This window comes from Ranitomeya variabilis, chromosome 1, assembly GCF_051348905.1.
Source record: "Ranitomeya variabilis isolate aRanVar5 chromosome 1, aRanVar5.hap1, whole genome shotgun sequence".
NCBI classification, from domain to species: Eukaryota; Metazoa; Chordata; class Amphibia; order Anura; family Dendrobatidae; genus Ranitomeya; species Ranitomeya variabilis.
Window position 1 is genome coordinate 360,774,309 of NC_135232.1, and position 21,880 is coordinate 360,796,188.

A 21,880-nucleotide genomic window follows, 5' to 3' on the forward strand; every position below is an offset into this window, starting at 1 on the left:
ACTCAGCTTGTCTGATGTTATGATCCTGGTGGTTAGAACACATGAACTGACCTGATAAGTATACCCAAAAATAAGGACAAGCTCTGGGAATGTGGGAACTTTACTGACCGCAATTCTGATCCTATAAAACCACACTATAGGCAGCCGTGGAGCGTTCCTAACTCGGCCTAGACGCCTCGTTCACAGCCTGAGAAACTAGCTACCCCTAGAGAGAAACAAAGCCTCACTTGCCTCAGAGAAATTTTCCCCAAAGTGTAAGCAGCCCCCCACAAATAATAACGGTGAGTTTAAGGGGAAAACACAAACATAGAAATGAAAATAGGTTTTAGCAAATGAGGCCCGCTAATAACTAAATAGTCAGAAGATAGCCAGGAATCTGTGCGGTCAGTATAAAATACTACAAAAGTATCCATGCAGAGAATACAAAAAGACCCCCACACCGACTCACGATGTGAGGGGCGCAACTCCGCACCCCAGAGCTTCCAGCTAGCAATCAAATAGCATATAAGCAAGCTGGACTGAACTCATAACATACTGAGAAACATTTTCAAATAGAAATGAGCAAAAAAGGACTAGCATGACTTAGCTTCTCCACGAGGAGACAGGTCACAAGGGAAGTCCCAGAGAGATCTGAACCAGTACTGAATACAACGACAGCAGGCAACAAGTAAAGGTCCAGATGGAGTTAAATAGGCAGCAGGCCTAGCAGGAAACGAGGCAGCTGGGGTCCAGCTACAGACCAGCAGTAACACTAAAAGCCACCAGAGGGAGCCCATAAACAGAACTCACAAAGTACCACTCATGACCACTCAGGACCCAAGAACGGAATTCACAACAGTACCCCCCCCTTGAGGAGGGGTCACCGAACCCTCACCAGAGCCCCCAGGCCGATCAGGACGAGCCAAATGAAAGGCACGAACCAAATCGGCAGCATGGACATCAGAGGCAACAACCCAGGAATTATCCTCCTGACCATAGCCCTTCCATTTAACCAAGTACTGAAGTTTCCGTCTCGAAATACGAGAATCCAAGATCTTCTCCACCACATACTCCAATTCTCCCTCGACCAACACCGGAGCAGGAGGGTCAACAGACGAAACCACAGGCACCACATACCTCCGCAACAATGACCTATGGAACACATTATGAATGGCAAAAGATGCTGGGAGGTCCAAACGAAATGACACCGGATTGAGGATTTCCAAAATCTTATAAGGACCGATGAAACGAGGTTTGAACTTAGGAGAGGAAACCTTCATAGGAACATAACGAGATGACAACCATACCAAATCCCCCACACGAAGTCGGGGACCCACACAGCGACGGCGATTAGCAAAGCGCTGAGCCTTCTCCTGTGACAACGTCAAATTGTCCACTACGTGGTTCCAAATCTGCTGCAACCTATCCACCACAGAATCCACCCCAGGACAGTCAGAAGGTTCAACCTGACCTGAGGAAAAACGAGGATGAAAACCAGAATTACAAAAAAAAGGCAAAACCAAAGTAGCGGAACTAGCCCGATTATTGAGGGCGAACTCAGCCAATGGCAAAAAAGTCACCCAATCATCCTGATCAGCAGAAACAAAACATCTCAGATAAGTCTCCAAGGTCTGATTCGTACGTTCGGTTTGGCCATTCGTCTGAGGATGGAAGGCCGAAGAAAAAGACAAATCAATGCCCATCTTAGCACAAAAGGACCGCCAAAATCTGGACACAAACTGGGACCCTCTGTCAGACACAATGTTCTCCGGAATACCTTGCAAACGGACCACATTCTGAAAAAACAGCGGAACCAAATCAGAGGAGGAGGGTAACTTAGGCAAAGGCACCAAATGGACCATTTTAGAAAAACGATCACAAACCACCCAGATGACAGACATCCTCAGAGACTGGAAGATCCGAAATAAAATCCATGGAAATATGCGTCCAAGGCCTCTTCGGGACAGGCAAAGGCAAAAGCAATCCACTGGCACGAGAACAGCAAGGCTTGGCCTGAGCACAAATCCCACAGAACTGCACAAAGGAACGCACATCCCGCGACAAAGAAGGCCACCAAAAGGACCTAGCCACCAAATCCCTGGTACCAAAGATCCCAGGGTGACCCGCTAACACTGAAGAATGAACCTCGGAAATAACTCTACTGGTCCATCTATCCGGGACAAACAGTCTCCCTGGTGGACAACGGTCAGGTCTATCGGCCTGAAACTCCTGCAGCACCCGCCGCAAATCAGGGGAGATGGCAGACAAGATCACCCCCTCTCTGAGGATACCAGCCGGCTCAGAAACTCCCGGAGAGTCAGGCACAAAACTCCTAGAAAGGGCATCAGCCTTCACATTCTTTGAGCCCGGAAGGTATGAAACCACGAAATCAAAACGGGAGAAAAACCGACCATCGAGCTTGTCTATGATTTAACCGCTTGGCAGACTCGAGATAAATCAAATTCTTGTGATCCGTCAAGACCACCACGCGATGCTTGGCTCCCTCAAGCCAATGTCGCCACTCCTCGAATGCCCACTTCATTGCCAACAACTCCCGATTACCAACATCATAATTCCGCTCGGCAGGCGAAAACTTTCTAGAAAAGAAAGCACATGGTCTCATCACCAAGCCATCAGAGCTTCTCTGTGACAAGACAGCCCCTGCTCCAATCTCAGAAGCATCAACCTCGACCTGAAAGGGAAGAGAGACATCAGGCTGACGCAAGACAGGAGCCGAAGAAAACCAACGTTTCAGCTCCTGAAAGGCCTCAACGGCTGCAGAAGACCAATTAGTCACATCAGCACCCTTTCTAGTCAAATCCGTCAAAGGCTTAACCACACTAGAGAAATTAGTGATGAAACGCCGGTAAAAATTAGCAAAGCCCAAGAGCTTCTGAAGGCTCTTCACCGATGTAGGTTTAGTCCAGTCATAGATGGCCTGGACTTTAACTGGATCCATCTCGATAGTAGAAAGGGAAAAAATAAAGCCCAAAAAGGTAACCTTCTGGACTCCAAAGAGACATTTAGAGCCCTTCACAAACAAGGCATTGGCACGCAGGACCTGAAACACCATCCTGACCTGCTTCACATGAGACTCCCAAACATCAGAAAAGACCAAAATATCATCCAGGTACACAATCATGAATCTATCCAGATACTCTCGGAAGATGTCGTGCATGAAGGACTGAAACACGGAAGGGGCATTAGAAAGCCCAAAAGGCATCACCAAGTACTCAAAATGACCTTCGGGCGTATTAAATGCTGTCTTCCATTCATGGCCCTGCTTTATACGCACAAGATTATAAGCTCCTCGAAGATCTATCTTGGTGAACCAACTAGCCCCCCTAATCCGAGCAAACAGATCGGACAGCAGAGGCAAAGGGTACTGAAATTTGACCGTGATTTTATTTAGAAGGCGATAATCTATACAGGGTCTCAGAGAACCATCCTTCTTGGCCACAAAAAAGAACCCTGCACCCAAAGGTGAGGAGGACGGACGAATATGCCCTTTCTCCAAAGACTCCTTTATATAGCTCCGCATAGCGGTATGTTCTGGTACAGATAAATTAAAAAGTCGACCCTTAGGGAACTTACTACCAGGAATCAAATTTATGGCACAATCACAATCCCTATGAGGAGGTAGGGCACTGGATTTGGGCTCATCAAATACATCCTGGTAATCCGACAAAAATTCAGGGACTTCAGAAGGAGTAGAAGAAGCAATTGACACCAAAGGAGCATCGCCATGAATCCCTTGACAACCCCAACTTGACACAGACATTGCTTTCCAATCCAGGACTGGATTATGAACCTGCAGCCATGGCAGACCCAACACGACAACATCATGCAAATTATGTAACACCAGAAAGCGAATAACCTGATGTGCAGGAGTCATGCACATAGTCACTTGAGTCCAGTACTGAGGCTTATTCTTGGCCGATGGCGTAGCATCAATTCCCTTTAGTGGAATAGGGAATTGCAATGGCTCCAAGATAAAACCACAGCGCCTGGCAAATGACAAATCCATCAAATTCAGGGCATCGTCTGAATCCACAAAAGCCATAACAGAGTAGGATGACAGAGAGCAAATCAAAGTAACAGACAAAATGAATTTAGGCTGTACAGTACCAATGGTGACAGACTTAGCGAACCTCTTTGTGCGCTTAGAACAATCAGAGATGACATGAGCGGAGTCACCACAGTAAAAGCACAACCCATTCTGACGTCTGTGATTTTGCCGTTCAATTCTGGTCAGAATCCTGTCACATTGCATAGACTCAGGCTTCTGTTCAGAAAACACCGCCAGATGGTGCACAGGTTTGCGCTCCCGCAAACGCCGATCAATTTGAATGGCCAAAGACATTGACTCATTCAGACCCGCAGGCGTGGGGAACCCCACCATAACATCCTTAAGGGCTTCAGAAAGACCCTTTCTGAAAATCGCTGCCAGGGCACACTCATTCCATTGAGTGAGCACAGACCACTTCCTAAACTTCTGACAGTAAACCTCTGCTTCATCCTGACCCTGAGAGCCAGCAAAATCTTTTCTGCCTGGTCTACTAGATTAGGTTCCTCATAAAGCAATCCAAGCGCCAGAAATAACGCATCCACATTTAACACTGCAGGATCTCCTGGCGCCAGGGAGAATGCTCAATCTTGAGGGTCACCACATAACAAAGAAATAATAATTTTAACTTGCTGAGCAGGGTCACCAGAGGAATGAGGTCTCAGAGAAAGAAACAATTTGCAATTATTTTTGAAATTCAAAAACCTAGATCTATCTCCAGAGAACAGCTCAGGAATTGGTATTTTAGGTTCTGACATAGGACTGCGAACTACATAATCCTGAATGCTTTGTATCCTTGTAGCAAGCTGATCCACACAAGAGGACAGACCTTGAATGTCCATATCTGCAGCTGAGTCCTGAACCACCCAGAGATTAAGGGGAGGAGAGAGGCTAAACACACTGCAGAGGAAAAAAAAAACCTCAGAGCTTCTCTTATCCCTCTTTTGACCTGATAAGTATACCCAAAAATAAGGACAAGCTCTGGGAATGTGGGAACTTTACTGACCGCAATTCTGATCCTATAAAACCACACTATAGGCAGCCGTGGAGCGTTCCTAACTCGGCCTAGACGCCTCGTTCACAGCCTGAGAAACTAGCTACCCCTAGAGAGAAACAAAGCCTCACTTGCCTCAGAGAAATTTTCCCCAAAGTGTAAGCAGCCCCCCACAAATAATAACGGTGAGTTTAAGGGGAAAACACAAACATAGAAATGAAAATAGGTTTTAGCAAATGAGGCCCGCTAATAACTAAATAGTCAGAAGATAGCCAGGAATCTGTGCGGTCAGTATAAAATACTACAAAAGTATCCACGCAGAGAATACAAAAAGACCCCCACACCGACTCACGATGTGAGGGGCGCAACTCCGCACCCCAGAGCTTCCAGCTAGCAATCAAATAGCATATAAGCAAGCTGGACTGAACTCATAACATACTGAGAAACATTTTCAAATAGAAATGAGCAAAAAAGGACTAGCATGACTTAGCTTCTCCACGAGGAGACAGGTCACAAGGGAAGTCCCAGAGAGATCTGAACCAGTACTGAATACAATGACAGCAGGCAACAAGTAAAGGTCCAGATGGAGTTAAATAGGCAGCAGGCCTAGCAGGAAACGAGGCAGCTGGGGTCCAGCTACAGACCAGCAGTAACACTAAAAGCCACCAGAGGGAGCCCATGAACAGAACTCACAAAGTACCACTCATGACCATAGGAGGGAGCCCGAGAACGGAATTCACAACAGTCTGACCACTTTCTCGCCACTTGGTGGCGCCTGTGCTGCTGCTCTTTGGTGCTACTCTGTATACGCAGGCTCACTTCCCTCTCAAGCTCCCTCTGGTGGAGGTTGCGCTATACTGCACTGCAGCAGCATGACATCCAGATTCCCAATGCCCTAACAGTAAAGAATCCTCTTCTATATTGGTGGAAAAACCTTCTCTCCTCCAGACTCAGAGAATGCCCCCTTGTGACCGTCACCTTCCTTGGTATAAACAGATCCTCGGAGATATATTTGTATTGTCCCTTTATATACTTATGGTTATTAGATCGCGCCTCAGTCATCTTTTTTCTAGACTAAATAATTCTAATTTTGCTAATGTCTCTGGGTATTGTAGTTCCCCCATCCCCTTTATTAATTTTGGTGCCCTTCTTCGTACTCGCTCTATTTCCATAATATCCTTCCTGAGCACTGGTGCCCAAAACTGTACACAGTACTCCATGTGCGGTCTAACCAGGGATTTGTACAGAGGCAGTATAATGCTCTCATCATGTGTTTCCAGACCTCTTTTAATGCACCCCATGATCCTGTTTGCCTTGGCAGCCGCTGTCTGGCATTGGCTGCTCCAGGTAAGTTTAGGATTCCCAAGTCATCTCCATGTCAGATTTACCCAGTGGTTTCCCATTCAGTGTGTAATGGTGATATCGATTCCTTCTTACCATGTCTATAACCTCACATTTATAATTGTTAAACCGCATCTTCCACCTCTCGGCCCAAGTTTCCAACTTATCCAGATCCATATGTAGCAGAATACTATCTTCTCTTGTATTTATTGCTTTACATAGTTTTGTATCATCTGCAAATATCGATATTTAACTGTGTAAACCTTCTACCAGATCGTTAATAAATATGTTGAAGAGAATAGGTCCCAACACCGACCCCTGCGGTACCCCACTGGTCACAGCCACCCAGTTAGAGAATATACCATTTATAATCACCCTGTGCTTTCTATCACTACGCCAGTTACTTACCCATTTACACACATTTTCCCCCAGCCCCAACATTCTCATTTTGTGTACCAACCTCTTGTGTGGCTCGGTATCAAACGCTTTGGAAAAATCAATACATACCACTTCCAATCTATAGCTTACCTCTTCATAAAACTGATTAGATTGGTTTGACAGGAGTAATTCCTCATAAACCCATGCAGATATGGGGTTAAACAGTTATTTTCATTGAAATAATCCAGAATAACATCCCTCAGAAACCCATCAAATATTTTACCATCAATAGAGGTTAGACTTACTGGCCTATAATTTCCAGGTTTAGTTTTAGAGCCCTTTTTGAATATTGGTACCACATTTGCTATGCGCCAGTCCTGTGGAAAAGACCCCGTCGCTATAGAGTCCCTAAATGTAAGAAATAATGGTTTGTCTATTACATTACTTAGTTCTCTTAGCACTCGTGGGTGTATGCCATCCGGACCCAGAGATTTATCTATTTTAATCTTATTTAGCCGTTTGCGCACCTCTTCTTGGGTTAGATTGGTGACCCTTAATATAGAGTTTTCTTTGTCTCTCGGCATTTCACCTAGCATTTTATTTTCCACCGTGAATACTGTGGAGAAGAAGGTGTTTAATATGTTAGCTTTTTCCTCATCATCTACAGCCATTCTTCCCTCACAGTTTTTTAAGGGGCCTACACTTTCACTTTTGATTCTTTTACTATTGATATAGTTGAAGAACAGTTTGGGATTAGTTTTACTATCCTTAGCAATGTGCTTCTCTATTTCCTTTTTGGCAGCTTTAATTAGTTTTTAAGATAAAGTATTTTTCTCCCTATAGTTCTTTAGAGCTTCAATGGTGCCATCCTGCTTCAGTATTTTAAATGCTTTCTTTCTACTGTTAATTGCCCCTCTTCTTTGTTTAGCCACATTGGGTTTTTCCTATTTCTTGTCCTTTTATTCCCACAAGGTATAAACTGCTTACAGTGCCTATTTAGGATGTTCTTAAACATTTCCCATTTATCTGTATTCTTATTTCTGAGGACATTGTCCCAGTCAACCAGATTAAGGGCATCTCTAAGCTGGTCAAACTTTGCCTTCCTAAAGTTCAGTGTTTTTGTGACTCCCTGACAAGATCCCCTAGCGAAAGACAAGTGAAACTGTACAATATTGTGGTCGCTATTTCCGAGACATCCGACGACCTGCAGATTTGTTATTCTGTCAGGCCTATTAGATAGTATTAGGTCTAAAAGTGCTGCTACTCTGGTTGGATTCTGCACCAATTGTGAAAGATAATTTTTCTTGGTTACTAGCAGAAGCCTGTTGCCTTTATGGGTTTCGCAGGTCTCTGTTTCCCAGTTAATATCCGGGTAGTTAAAGTCCCCCATAACAAGGACCTCATTATGGGTTGCAGCTTTATCTATCTGCCTTAGTAGTAGAATTCAGACCCCTTTACATTTTTCACTCTCTGTTTCATTGCTATTTGGTAAATTCAAAAAAGTTCATTTTTTTCTCATTAATGTACACTCTGCACCCCATATTGACTGGAAAAAAAACAGAAATGTAGACATTTTTGCATATTTATTAAAAAATAAACCTGAAATATCACATGGTCATAAGTATTCAGACCCTTTGATCGGACACTCATATTTAAGTCACATCCTGTCCATTTCCTTGTGTTCCTCCTTGAGATGGTTTTACTCCTTCATTGGAGTCCAGCTGTGTTTAATTAAACTGATAGGACTTGATTTGGAAAGGCACACACCTGTCTATATAAGACCTCACAGTGCATGTTAGAACAAGTGAGAATCATGAGGTCAAAGGAACTGGCTAAGGAGCTTAGAGACAGAATTGTGGCCAGGCACAGATCTCGCCAAGATTACAAAAGAATTTCTGCAGTACTCAAGGTGTTATGATCTGGTGGCCTAAGAGCAGCGTGAGACGTACTCTGGAGAAGGTGGTACCTGTACTGACCGCAGACCCTAAACCTAACACCGCAACTAGAAGTAGCCGTGGAATGTACCTAGCGCTCCCTGGACATCTCGACACAGCCGAAGGACTAATTACCCCTAAAGATAGAAAAGGGAAAACTATCTTGCCTCAGAGAAAATTCCCTAAGGATAGGCAGCCCCCCACAAATATTGACTGTGAGAGGAGAGGGAAAAAACATACACAGACTGAAATCAGAATTTAGCAAAGGAGGCCACTTCTAGCTAAATAGAAAGGATAGGACAGAGTACTATGCGGTCAGTATTAAAACACTAGAAAATATCCACCACAGAAAATACAAAAACGCCACAGCTAACTAAAGATATGGAGGGTATATCTGCATCTCCAGAGATACCAGCTTGGCTAAACAAATCCTTATACAGACCAAGCTGGACAAGACAAAAAAAACATGGAAAAGAACTGAACAATAAGGCCACAGCATGTGGACAGCAAAAAATCAAGGCCAGAACTTATCTTTGTTGAAAAGAACTGCAAAGCAGGAGAGACCAGGCAGAGATGTGAATCCTCCAGGAACAATGGACAACTGGCACTGACTAAAGGGTGAAGCAAGACTAAATAGCCCAGTCAGATTTGCAAAAAGTGAACACACCTGACAAATGCTGCGACTCAGAGAGAGCAGCGCTACCACTTACATCTACCGGAGGGAGCCCAAGAGCAGAATTCACAACATCAAGGTTCCTAAGAGCACAGTGGCCTCCATAATCCTTAAATGGAAGAAGTTTGAGACCATCAGAAGTCTTCCTAGACCTGACCGCCCAGCCAAACTGAGCAATCGTGGGAGAAGAGCCTTGGTGAGAGAGGTAAAGAAGAACACAGTGGCTGAGCTCCAGAGATGCAGTAGGGAAATGGGAGAAAGTTCCACAAAGTCAACTATCACTGCAGCCCTCCAGTAGTCAGGCCTTTATGGCCGAGTGTCCCGACAGAAGCCTCTCCTCAGTGCAAGACATATGAAAACCGGCATGGAGTTTGCTAAAAAACACATGAAGGACTCCCAGACTATGAGAAATAAGATTCTCTGGTTGGATGAGACAAAGATTGACCTTTTTGGTAATAATTCTAAGCGATATGTGTGGAGAAAACCAGGCACTGCTCATCACCTGTCCAATACAATCCCAACAGTGAAACTTGGTGGCAGCATCATGCTATGGGGGTGTTTTTCAGCTGCAGGGACAGGATGACTGGTTGCCATTGAAGGAAACATGAAAACAGCCAAGTACAGAGATTTTCTGGACGAAAACCTCTTCCAGAGTGCTCTGGACCTCAAACTTGGCCGAAGGTTCACCTTCCAACAAGACAATGACCCTAAGCACACAGCTAAAATAACAAATGAGTGGCTTCAGAACAACTCTGTGATAATTCTTGACTGGCCCAGCCAGAGCCCTGACCGAAACCCAATTGAGCATCTCTGTAGACACCTGAAAATGGCTGTCCACCAATGTTCATCATCCAACCTGATGAACTGGAGAGGATCTGCAAGGAGGAATGGCAGAGGATCCCCAAATCCAGGTGTGAAAAACTTGTTACATCATTCCCAAGAATCTACACCTCCCCCATTAGAAAAAAGAGGGGGTCCATTCAAAAAAAATAAAATAATAAGTATTTATTTCAAATATTAAAACAGATTTAAAAGTTCAAGCAGGACTAACATACAGTGACACATACCAATCAAAAAAAATCATGTATAATTAATCCTAGTGGACATAAGCTCATAGGTTTAATGAAAAATATCATATATCGCTCCTAGTCCTTTTTAGTGTGTCTAGGTACCGCCCATAATTACCATATAAAATGCATGTGCAAAGCAGTGATAGGGCTTTCTTGTGCCTAACACTACACAATAACAGAGAGATTTGCACTCGCTGAACAGAACCGAAATGAAACACACAGTACTTGTAGATACTCACATAAAGTGCCTGGGAGCCAATGAGGTAAAAGATTCAAGTGTCACCACCCTGACGACGCTGTTTCGCCAGATGCTTCTTCATTCCCAAGAAGACTCATGGCTGTACTAGCTCAAAAGGGTGCTTCAACTCAATACTGAGCAAAAGGTCTGAATATTTATGACCATGTTATATTTCAGTTTTTCTTTTTTAATACATTTGCAAAAATGTCTACATTTCTGTTGACCAAAGTGGATACCAATAATCTGATTATAAAAGACAGCAAGCATTGTTGTTGTGATGTTTGAATACATAAATGTACTATGCAGGTGGGAAAGAATTCCTATTTTACACAGCCTGTGTTCTGCTGAGGGTATTGCAGGGAAGCAAGATTCCTGTGATTCCCCTGGTGTTCGGGGGAAATGTACTTACCGTATATACACGAGTATAAGCCGACCCCCCTAATTTTGCCACAAAAAACTGGGAAAACTTAATGACTCAAGTATAAGCCTAGGGTGGAAAATGCAGCAGCTACCGGTAAATGTCAAAAGTAAAAATAGATACCAATAAAAGTAAAATTAATTGAGACATCAGTAGGTTAAGTGTTTTTGAATATCCATATTGAATCAGGAGCCCCATATAATGCTCCATAAAGTTTGATGGCCCCCATAAGATGCTCCATATTAAAATATGCCCCATATAATCCTGCATAAAGGTTAATAATGGCCCCATAAGATGCTCCATAGACACATTTTCCCAATATAATGCTGCACAAACATTAATTATGGCCCCATAAGATGCTTCATAAAGATATTTGCCCCATATAGTGCTGCACAAACGTTATGGCCCCATAAGATGCTCCATACAGACATTTGCCCAATATAATGCCTCACAAACGTTAATTATGGCCCCATAAGATGCTCCATAAAGATATTTGCCCCATATAGTGCTGCACAAACGTTGATTATGGCCCCATAAGATGCTCCATACAGACACTTGCCCCATATAGTGCTGCACAAACGTTATGGCCCCATACAGACACTTGCCCCATATAGTGCTGCACAAACGTTATGGCCCCATACAGACACTTGTCCCTTATAGTGCTGCACAAACGTTATGGCCCCATATGATCGCGCAGCGCTCCCCTCCCCGTCATACTCACCTGCTCCTGGTGCTGTGCAGTCCCTGCTTCCCGGCACTGCAGCTTCTTCCTGTAATGAGCGGTCACCGTTACCGCTCATTACAGTAATGAATATGCGGCTCCACCCCTATGGGAGGTGGAGCTGCATATTCATTACTGTAATGAGCGGTACCATGTGACCGCTCAGTACAGGAAGAAGCTGCCGGCGCCATTGAAGCAGAGACCTGCAGGGGCCGCGCCAGGAGCAGGTGAGTATAATTAGACAGCCCCCGCTCCCCTGCCAACCCCTGGGTATGACTCGAGTATAAACCGAGAGGGGGACTTTCAGCCGAAAAAAATGGGCTGAAAATCTCGGCCTATACTCGAGTATATACGGTAAATATTTTGTTATTTGCGGACCGCTTGGGACTCTTCTGATAAGTCCTGATTGACTATACTAGTGTGAACTCTCTTAACATCAATAATTTTGATTGGAAATATATATTTATACTATAAAATGGATTTCAATCAAGGTCACAAGAAAAACACTTGTTTTTGTACTTAATGACAGGCCTCGATCCATCAAGAGTGACCATCAAGTTGCACTAAAATTTAGCAACTTTTTATAGCTTTCACCATTTTTTGGGGTTAAAGCTTTGATGAATCGTTTAGCAATGTATTAAATTCTATATGACAGTTACTGATCTTCTATACGGGACCACTAAACCTCCATGGGACCATGCTGTATTTTTAAAGCTTGAATAATATATAAAGAATTAGCATTTATTGATAAATTATTTGTCAAATTTCACCTTGCTTTTCCTAAACTACATGTCTTAGAAATAGAAAATGTCTTGAACCTACAATCTCTTTGTAGCTGTCCTCGACTATCAGTGCTACATTTACAAGGAAATCCCATCTGTGAAACAGTAGATACCGAAGATCAGCTAAAATCTCTTCTACCACATGTCACCCTTATTGAGATGTGACATTATTTATTATGATTTATTATTATTGTCACGTTATAAATCAACGATTCCTGTTGTAATATTGGATTTTGTTTTCCTGATAAAAATAAAGAACTTTACACTTCAGGAGTGTTAATGTCATGGGGTTACCGCTACAGTGTGGAGCCATAAAACTGCAACGTCTGATTGCTCCTACTGCGGCGCTGAGAAGAAGCACTTCTTTGTTTTAATGGTGTTTATTCCTTTTGGCAGAACAGGGGTTAATCGGCCATGATTGAAATCTCTGAACTCTCAGCTGAGCTCAGTTAGCCACTCCCTTCCCCTTTATAATCTGGGTTCTGATGCAGATCCATGTCAGAGCTAGCATTTGCTGCATGGCTTCAGGAGGAAGAGGTGTTCATACGAGAAGGAATGTTGGAGGAGTTATCTATGCCTGCTGTGTGGTTTCTAAGTGTGGTAATTCCCTTCCCTTCTCTACTTTTGTTTATTCCCCTACCTCCACTCCCCGGTGCATTCCTCTGTTATTTGTGAGTGAATATTTTGTATGCCTGGAGTTTTCAGTTAACCCTTGTTTGTGTAGCCTTGTTTGTCGGGTTGGTGTACTGCGGTTCACAGTAGCACCCCTCTTCCCTGTGTGGTGGAAGAGAACAGATGGAGGGCTAACTCGGATAAGACAAGGATGGCGGCCCCAGCATATTCACCTTCATAAGTATCCAGGGAAATAGGGCTAGCTAGGGCATCCCCTAGTGATAGGGTCAGGGAAGGAGTGCCTGGTCACCCAACAGCTGTGCCATGACACTTATGTTATTCTGCCAACAAAAAACCTGGGAGTGTTAATCTAAAAGAATTTTGTCTCCCCTATATATAGGAAAAATTCTACTAGGTCTAAACCTTGACCACCCACCCTGGAGATTTGTTTAATATCATTCCTGTTTGATTTAATATTGGAAAGTTGATTGAGAAACAACAAGTTAGGGGCACAGTTACCACCATGAAGTTTGCTCGCATCTGAACATGTACAGTGATGCTTCAAGGTTTGTAAACCCTTCAAATTTATTTAGAAATGTGGAAAATTCTTACCTAAAACTACATCAGATTTTCACACAAATTGTAAAAGTAGATAAAAATAACTAAATCAAATATGTTAATCAATAATATATTTCTTTGGACAGTTTTAAAAAATAGAAAGAAAAACTTGCATCTGTAAGTGGCAAAAGGATGTGAACCTTTTCAGATTAGGAAATAATTTGAAGGTGAAATTGAAGTCTGGTTTTCAATCAGTGGGATAATGATACATTTCTATTTTAAGTCTGAACATCACAACATGTTTGTAGAAGTGTACTATGGTAAAAACAAAAGATTTCTGAGGATCTTAAGAGTTGTTGATAACATCAGGCTGGAAAAAGTTACAAAACCATCTCCTAAGAGTTTTAATTCCACCAGTAGTGTCACACAGATTGGTGTACAAATGAAGCACGTTCAAGACCAATGTTACCCTTCCAACTAGTCGAACAACAAAATATTACTCCAACATCAAGGTGTATACTGGTCTGCAAGGTCACAAAAGTAAACTAAGGAATCTTTTAAGCAATTAAAGGCTTCTCACATGAGATCATGAGTCCACCATCAGAAGAGACACTCAACAAAAAGTGTACATGGCATGATTGCCACTGCTCTTCAAAAGAAATATTGCTGCCTGTCAGCTGTTTGCTAAAGATCACCTGGACAAGCTAGAAGACTGCTGACATAGTGTTTTGTAAATGGATGAGACCAAAATAGAGCTTTTTGGTTTAAATGTGAAGTGTAATGCTTAGAGAAAGAAACACTGCATTACGGCATAGAGACTAAAGACAGGATACAGATTCCAAACACACAGCAGGACTTTCAGATTCCCGGGACATTCACATGTTCCTCTTCCAATGTGGTGTACTTAATTCTGTGCACTATACGTCCTATTGGGGGTCTCTATGTGGGAGAAACAGGACATAAATTGAGAACAAGGATGAGGTCCCATCACCATATGATTACAGATTTAAAAAAAAACAAATTACCGGTGGAAAAACATTTCTGTGGTCCAAGACACAGCATAAATAATATGAAAGTTGTCATATTAAAAGGCAACTTCAAACCACAAAAACATTGAAGGGTCTGGGAATTCAAACTTATTACAGTCTGCGACTCCCTCCACACAGGACTAAATCTGTTACGCTACGTTCACATTTGCGATGTTGGGCGCAGCGTCGGCAACGCGACGCAACCAACAACGCATGTACACAACGCAGCGTTTTGCGACGCATGCGTTGTCATAAGATCCTACAGATCGGGACTTTCGGCGCAGGGAAAACGCTACAAGTAGCGTCCCCTGCGCCCTGTCTTGTGCGTCTATATGACGCATGCGTCGTAAAACGCAGTACAACACATACCGGCGCATGTCCATGCACCCCCCATGTTAAAGATAGGGGCGCATGACGTATGCGTCGACGCTGCGCCCAACAACGCAAATGTGAACGTAGTCTTAGAAGGATTTATTACTCTTTACAAACTCTCAGAAATCTGCTCCAGAGACAGTGAGGGCACCAAACCTCTGATCTTACATGGATATTGGGACTATAAAACTTTAACACATCTAATCTAATCCAATTAAGGATTCATTCTCTGAGCTCAGTTGGTTTATTTAAATGTATAAATATTATGCCATACCTGTTTTTGTGTATATATTTGTGTTTCTTCAGATACTTTGTTTTACCATGCCTGAAGAAGAGAACCAAGAAGTCTTAAAAGCTTTCTTTGTAACATCACTTTTTTTATTTTTGTTAGTCATTAAAAAGTATCATAACTACAAGATTATCTTGTTTTTCCTACTGAGAGCAATCTTTTTTTAACTGTCTAATATGGTACCAAACTTTTTTTTTATATAGGCGCATAAAAAGCTTGTGCCATCTGTGAAACACTGTGATGGTGGTAGTATCATTACTTGGACTCCCGACTTTTCACGTGCTGCATCAATTCTTTGGAATACACTACCCAGGTTAATACGATTAATCCCCAATCCCCACTGTTTTAAGCGTGCCCTAAAAACGCATTTGTTCAGACTGGCCTACCGCCTCAACGCATTAACTCCTGGAGCAGCACGTCCATGCTGAACTTTCCTCCCACCTCTCATCTAACTTGCTCTTTGACAATCTACAATCTGGTTTCCGCCCCATCACTCAACTGAGACAGCCCTGACCAAAATCGCTAATGACCTACTTACAGCCAAAGCTAACGGACAATTCTCTGTACTCCTCCTTCTAGACCTGTCCTCTGCTTTCGACACAGTTGACCACTGCCTCCTACTACAGATTCTCTCCTCCTTTGGCATCAAAGACCTCGCCCTATCCTGGATCTCCTCATACCTTTCCAACCGAACATTCAGCGTCTCCCACTCCCACACTACCTCCTCATCCCACCCTCTCTCTGTTGGAGTCCCCCAAGGCTCTGTTCTAGGACCCCTACTCTTCTCAATCTACACACTTGGCCTGGGACAACTCATAAAGTCCCATGGATGCTGATGACACTCAGATTTACCTTTCTGGCCCAGACGTCACCTCTCTGCTGTCCAGAATCCCGGAGTGTCTATCAGCCATATCCTCCTTCTCCTCTCGCTTCCTCAAACTCAAGGTGGACAAATCTGAATTAATCATCTTTCCTCCATCTCATAGATCTTTCATACCTGACCTATGTATCGCAATTAACGACATCACGTTTTCCCCCGTATCGGAAGTCCGCTGCCTTGGAGTAACCCTTGACTCTACCCTGTCCTTCAAACCGCACATCCAAGCTCTTTCCACCTTCTGTCGCCTCCAGCTCAAAAATATCTCCAGAATCCGTCCTTTCCTCAACCGTCAATCTACTAAAATGCTTGTGCATACCCTCATCATCTCCTTCCTTGACTACTGCAACATCCTTTTCTGCGGCCTCCCTGCTAACACCATTGCACCTCTCCAGTCCATCCTTAACTCTGCTGCCCGACTAATTCATCTCCTCTCTACTCCTCTGCTTCCTCTCTCTGCAAATCTCATCACTGGCTCCCATTCCCTCAGCGTATCCAGTTCAAATTACTAATACTGACCTACAAAGGCATCCATAACCTGTCTCCTCCATATATCTCTGAACTAATCTCCCGATATCTTCCCTCACGTAAACTCCGGTCCTCCCAAGACCTCCTTCTCTCCTCCACACTTATCCGCTGTTCACCCAACCGACTTCTCCAGAATATCCCCCATCCTTTGGAATTCTTTGCCCCAACACATCCGACTATCAACCACATTCGTATCCTTCAGATGGAACCTGAAAACCCACCTCTTCAGGAAAGCCTACAGCCTGCGCTGACCTCGCTGCCTCCTCACCACTACTGAAGCTACCACCTCACCAACATCGGAGCTCCTACAACCCTCAACCTATTGTCTCCATCCCCACCATCCTGTAGAATATAAGCCCGCAAGGGCAGGGTCGTCACCCCTCTGTATCAGTCTGTAATTGTTAGTTTGCTTACTGTAAGTGATATCTGTAATTTGTATGTAACCCCTTCTCATGTACAGCACCATGGAATCAATGGTGCTATGTAAATAAATCATAATAATAATAATTAACCTAACTATCCCTGTGTGGCCCATGGCCCATTCAAAATACTTAAACTATAATCAGGTTCCTCGTATCATGTTCTCATACGCTTTATGCATTTAATAGCCCTCTGTGTCTGTACTGTTACATATTTAGGCTGTTAACCGGTTCATGCAGCTTTACATGAACACCTGATTCTTACACTATGGCTGGTCCGAACAACGAAAGCAATTGTTACCATCTACCTCTCCTGTCTCCCCTTTTTCCTCATAGATTGTAAGCTTGCGAGCAGGGCCCTCATTCCTCTTGGTATCTGTTTTTATCTGTGTTTATTGTTATGCTGTAATGTTTATTGTCTGTACAAGTCCCCTCTATAATGTAAAGTGCTGCCGTATATAAAGAAAAAAATTATTATTATTTTGCTACATTTGTATCTGGACAGTTTGCCATCCTTGATGGAACAATGAATTCTGAATTATTATAAGTTGGAAGAGACATCCTCGGTCATCTGGTTCAACCCCCTGCTAAATGCAAGATTCACAAAATCATCCCAGACATATTTGTCCAGCCTCTGTTTGAAGACTTCCATTGAAGGAGAACTCGCCACCTCTCGTGGCAGCCTGTTCCACTCGTTGTTCACCCTCACTGTAAAAAAAAGTTTTTTTCAAATATCTAATCCATGTCTCCTCCCATTCAGTTTCATCCCATTGCTTCTCTTGTTTCCTTGTGCAAATGAGAATAAAGCTGATCTCTCTACAGTGTGACAGCCCTTGAGATATTTGTACACAGCTATGAAGTCTCCTCTCAGTCTTCTCTTTTGCAAGCTAAACATTCCCAGATCCTTTAACCGTTCCTCGTAGGACATAGTTTTCAGTTCCTTCACCATTCTGGTCGCTCTTCTCTGAACTTGCTCCAGATTGTTCATGTATTTTTTTAAAATGTGGTTCCCAAAACTGTACTGTACTCCTCTCTTGTCAGACCTCTCCTGGAATAGAGGGGGATAATTACTTCACATGACCTAGACCGTATGCTTCTTTTAATGCAACCCTGAATTGTATTTGCCTTTTTTGCTGCTGCATCACTCTGTTGACTCAGGTTCAGTCTGTGATCTATTAATATACCCAATTTTTTTTCACATGTGCTGTTGCTTAGCCCTATTCCTCCCATTCTATATGTTTTTATTTTTATTTTTCTTACCCAGATGTAGGACTTTGCATTTCTTCCTGTTAAAAAAAAACATTCTGTTAGTTGCTGCCCACAGTTCCAGTTCTTTTTGAATCCTTCGTCTCTCTTCTCTAATGTTAGCTATCCCTCATAGCTTTGTGTCATCAGCAAATTTAATCAGTTTATCCTCCGTTCCTTCATCTAAATCATCAATAAAGATGTTGAACAACAAGGGGCCCAGGGCCCTGTTGTACCCCCCTTGAGTCATTGTGGATGTGCAGCCATTTATTACCACTCTTTTGGTCGGATCACTATGCCAAATATGAATCAAAAGAACAGTTGCCTTGTCTGTCCATACTTGGTCTTTTTTTCAATAAGGATGGTATGAGATACTTTGTCAAATGCATTGCTGAAGTCAAGATATACTAAGTCTACTGCATTTCCCTGGTATAACCAGTCAGTGATTCTGTCAGAAAAGGAAGTTAAGTTAATCTAACATGTCTTATTAGTTACAAACCCATGCTGGCTCTGGTTAATCACTTAATTTTCATCCAGGTACTTGCATACATGTTGTTTAACTCCTTAACGCCCAGAGCTTTTTTCAGTTTTCGTTTTTCTCGCCCATCCTTCCCAGAGCCATAACTATTTTATTTTTCCACCAATATGGCCATGTGAGGGCTTATTTTTTGTGGGACGAGTTGTACTTTTGAACTACACCATTTCTTTTACCATGTTGTGTACTAGAAAATGGGGAAAAAATTCCAAGTGCGGTGAAATTGCAAAAAAAGTGCAATCCCACACTTATTTTTTGTTCGGCTTTTTTGCTAGGTTCACTAAATGCTAAAACTGATCTGCCAATATGGTTCTCCAGGTCATTTCCAAGTTCATATGAAAAAGTAGACGTGTGCACAGCCGTAAAGAGGTGCCAGAGTAGGTTCCCAAACCGTAATATATAGCAAAAATTCGGCACTCAACATAAGACAGGTGATTTAATGGTGTCCACAAAATAACAAACGTTTCGGTCCTACATCCGGACCTTCATCAGTCCCAGTTGATAAATGTGAGGGAACGAGTGCACCCACAGAATTGCTGATTGTGGAATGAAATCACACTTGTGTGTGAGCGCTGCCTGTATGTGGGCAGTATATCCCCAAATTAAGCAATATACCTTAAAATATCAGAACATAAGTGCCGTGCCTGTGTGTGACGCGGAATTCACCCAAGTCCATGTGTGATTTTATTCCACAATCATCAATTCTGTGGGTCCACTCGCTCCCTCACATTTATCAACTGGGACTGATAAAGGTCCTAATGTAGGCCTGAAACGTTTCTGTTATTTTGTGGACACCATTAAATCACCAGTCATACGTTCGGTTGAGTGCCGAATTTTTGCTATATAGGACCGAAATATTACATATCTATATATATAATTGTCTAAGGGTTTTTCTGTCTGTCCTGGAAATCCCGCGTCTCTGATTGGTTGAGGCCGCCAGGCCTCGACCAATCAGCGATGGGCACAGCATGGCAACGATGATGTCATAAAGGTTGCCTCGACCAATCAGCGACGGGCACAGTCTGCCGCAAATTCGCCTCGACCAATCAGCGACGGGCACAGTATCGACGTAGATGTCATAATGGTTGCCATGGCGACGATGATGCCATAAAGGTTGCCTCGACCAATCAGTGACGGGTACGCATCGGGTATTCTAGAATATGCATGTCCCCGTAGTATATGGACAATGATGATTCCAGAATTCGCGGCAGACTGTGCCCGTCGCTGATTGGTCGAGGCAACCTTTATGACATCATCGTCGCCATGACATGCATATTCTAGAATACCCGTTGCCTCGACCAATCAGCGATGGGCAGTCTGCCGCGAATTCTGGAATCATCATTGTCCATATACTACGGGGACATGCATATTCTAGAATACCCGATACGTTAGAATCGGGCCACAATCTAGTATTATATATATATATATATATGTATATATAATATAGAGTCTGCCTATGGGGGGGTGCATTATACAATACAGTGTCTAGATATGGAGAGTGCATTATACCATAGAGGCCTATGAGTGCATTATACAATGCCGAGTCTGCCTCTGGGGGTGCATTATACTATAGAGGCCTATGGGGGTGCATTGTACAATACTACAGAGTCTGCCTATGGGGGTGCATTATAGTATAGAGGCCTATGGGGGTGCATTATGCAATACAGAGTCTGCCTATGGGGAGTGCATTATACTATATAGAGTCTTCATATGGGGGTACAATATACAATAGAGTCTGCCTATGGGGCTGCAGTATACAATATGAAGTCTGTCTATGGGGGTACATTATACAATATAGAGTCTGCTTATGGGAGTGCAGTATTCAATATGGAGTCTGACTATGGGGGGTACATTATACAATATAGAGTCTGCCTATGGGGGTGCATTATACAATATAGAGTCTACCTATGAGGTGCATTATACAATATAGAGGCCTAAGGGGAGTGCATTATAATATAGAGGCCTATGGAAATGCAGTATACAATATAGAGTCTGAATACAGTGAATGCATTATACTATATTGCGGACTATCTGGCGCATTATACTCTATTGAGAACTATCTAGGGGGACATCATACAGTGTGTAGATTACAGTGAAAGGGCTGTCTACAGTGTTGGAGCCATCAAACAGATTGGGGGCTACTAAGGGGTCAGTATACTGTGTGGGTGGTACTATACAGTGAGGGGCATCATACTGTGTATAAGAGAGCATCCCCTATCATACTGTGTATAGGGGAGATGTACAGAGGTAGACTTGGGACAGTTTTAAATGTAAAGTGGGCACTTATTGTTATAGGGGAACTGAGGTTACTGTGACTGTCAAAGTGGCACACGGGGCATTATTATTTTCTAGGGGACAAAATGTGGGGACTTGCTCCTGGCATTACTATACTCTAGAGGGTTGCTTTAGAATTTAGAGGGCACAGAGAACCACACAGCAGGTGCAGTAATAGGGACACATACTGCAGCAGTGGCTCAGCATTGGGGTATCAGCAGGATGAGGAGTTTGTACAGGTTGGAAATAGATCGGGATGGTGCTAAAAATATGAGACGTGAAACGTGTCTTTGTTGTATTCTCTGCAGCTGAGTCCTGGCTGAAAGAAATTGTCATGTCAGTCTAGGCCAGTTGGAAAAGATGGGAAAAGTGAACGATTCCATCAGAAAGAAAGTCAGCAGTAAGTCACCATCTACAGCTGTGCTGTAATCTCTTAAATGTTCCATAGGACTGGTATCTACCACTGACCATATGGCATAATATCCATGTTGGTCTTTGTATAGAGATTATTTTCAGCAATAGCACGGTCATCTGCTGAGGTTCTCCTAC

At 43.1% G+C, this 21,880-nt stretch overlaps 1 protein-coding gene across 3 annotated transcripts in view; it reads left to right on the top strand.

The window, feature by feature from the left end:
- Positions 1-12,862, top strand: part of RABGGTA (Rab geranylgeranyltransferase subunit alpha) — a 94,515-nt gene extending 81,653 nt beyond the window's left edge. For all 3 annotated transcript variants that reach the window (XM_077248936.1, XM_077248934.1, XM_077248935.1), the window contains one exon: positions 12,611-12,862. In XM_077248936.1, the coding sequence (XP_077105051.1) occupies positions 12,611-12,759 (149 nt within the window). In that variant the 3' untranslated portion in view covers positions 12,760-12,862. The remainder of the gene's footprint in view (positions 1-12,610) is intronic.
- Positions 12,863-21,880: the final 9,018 nt, after the last annotated feature.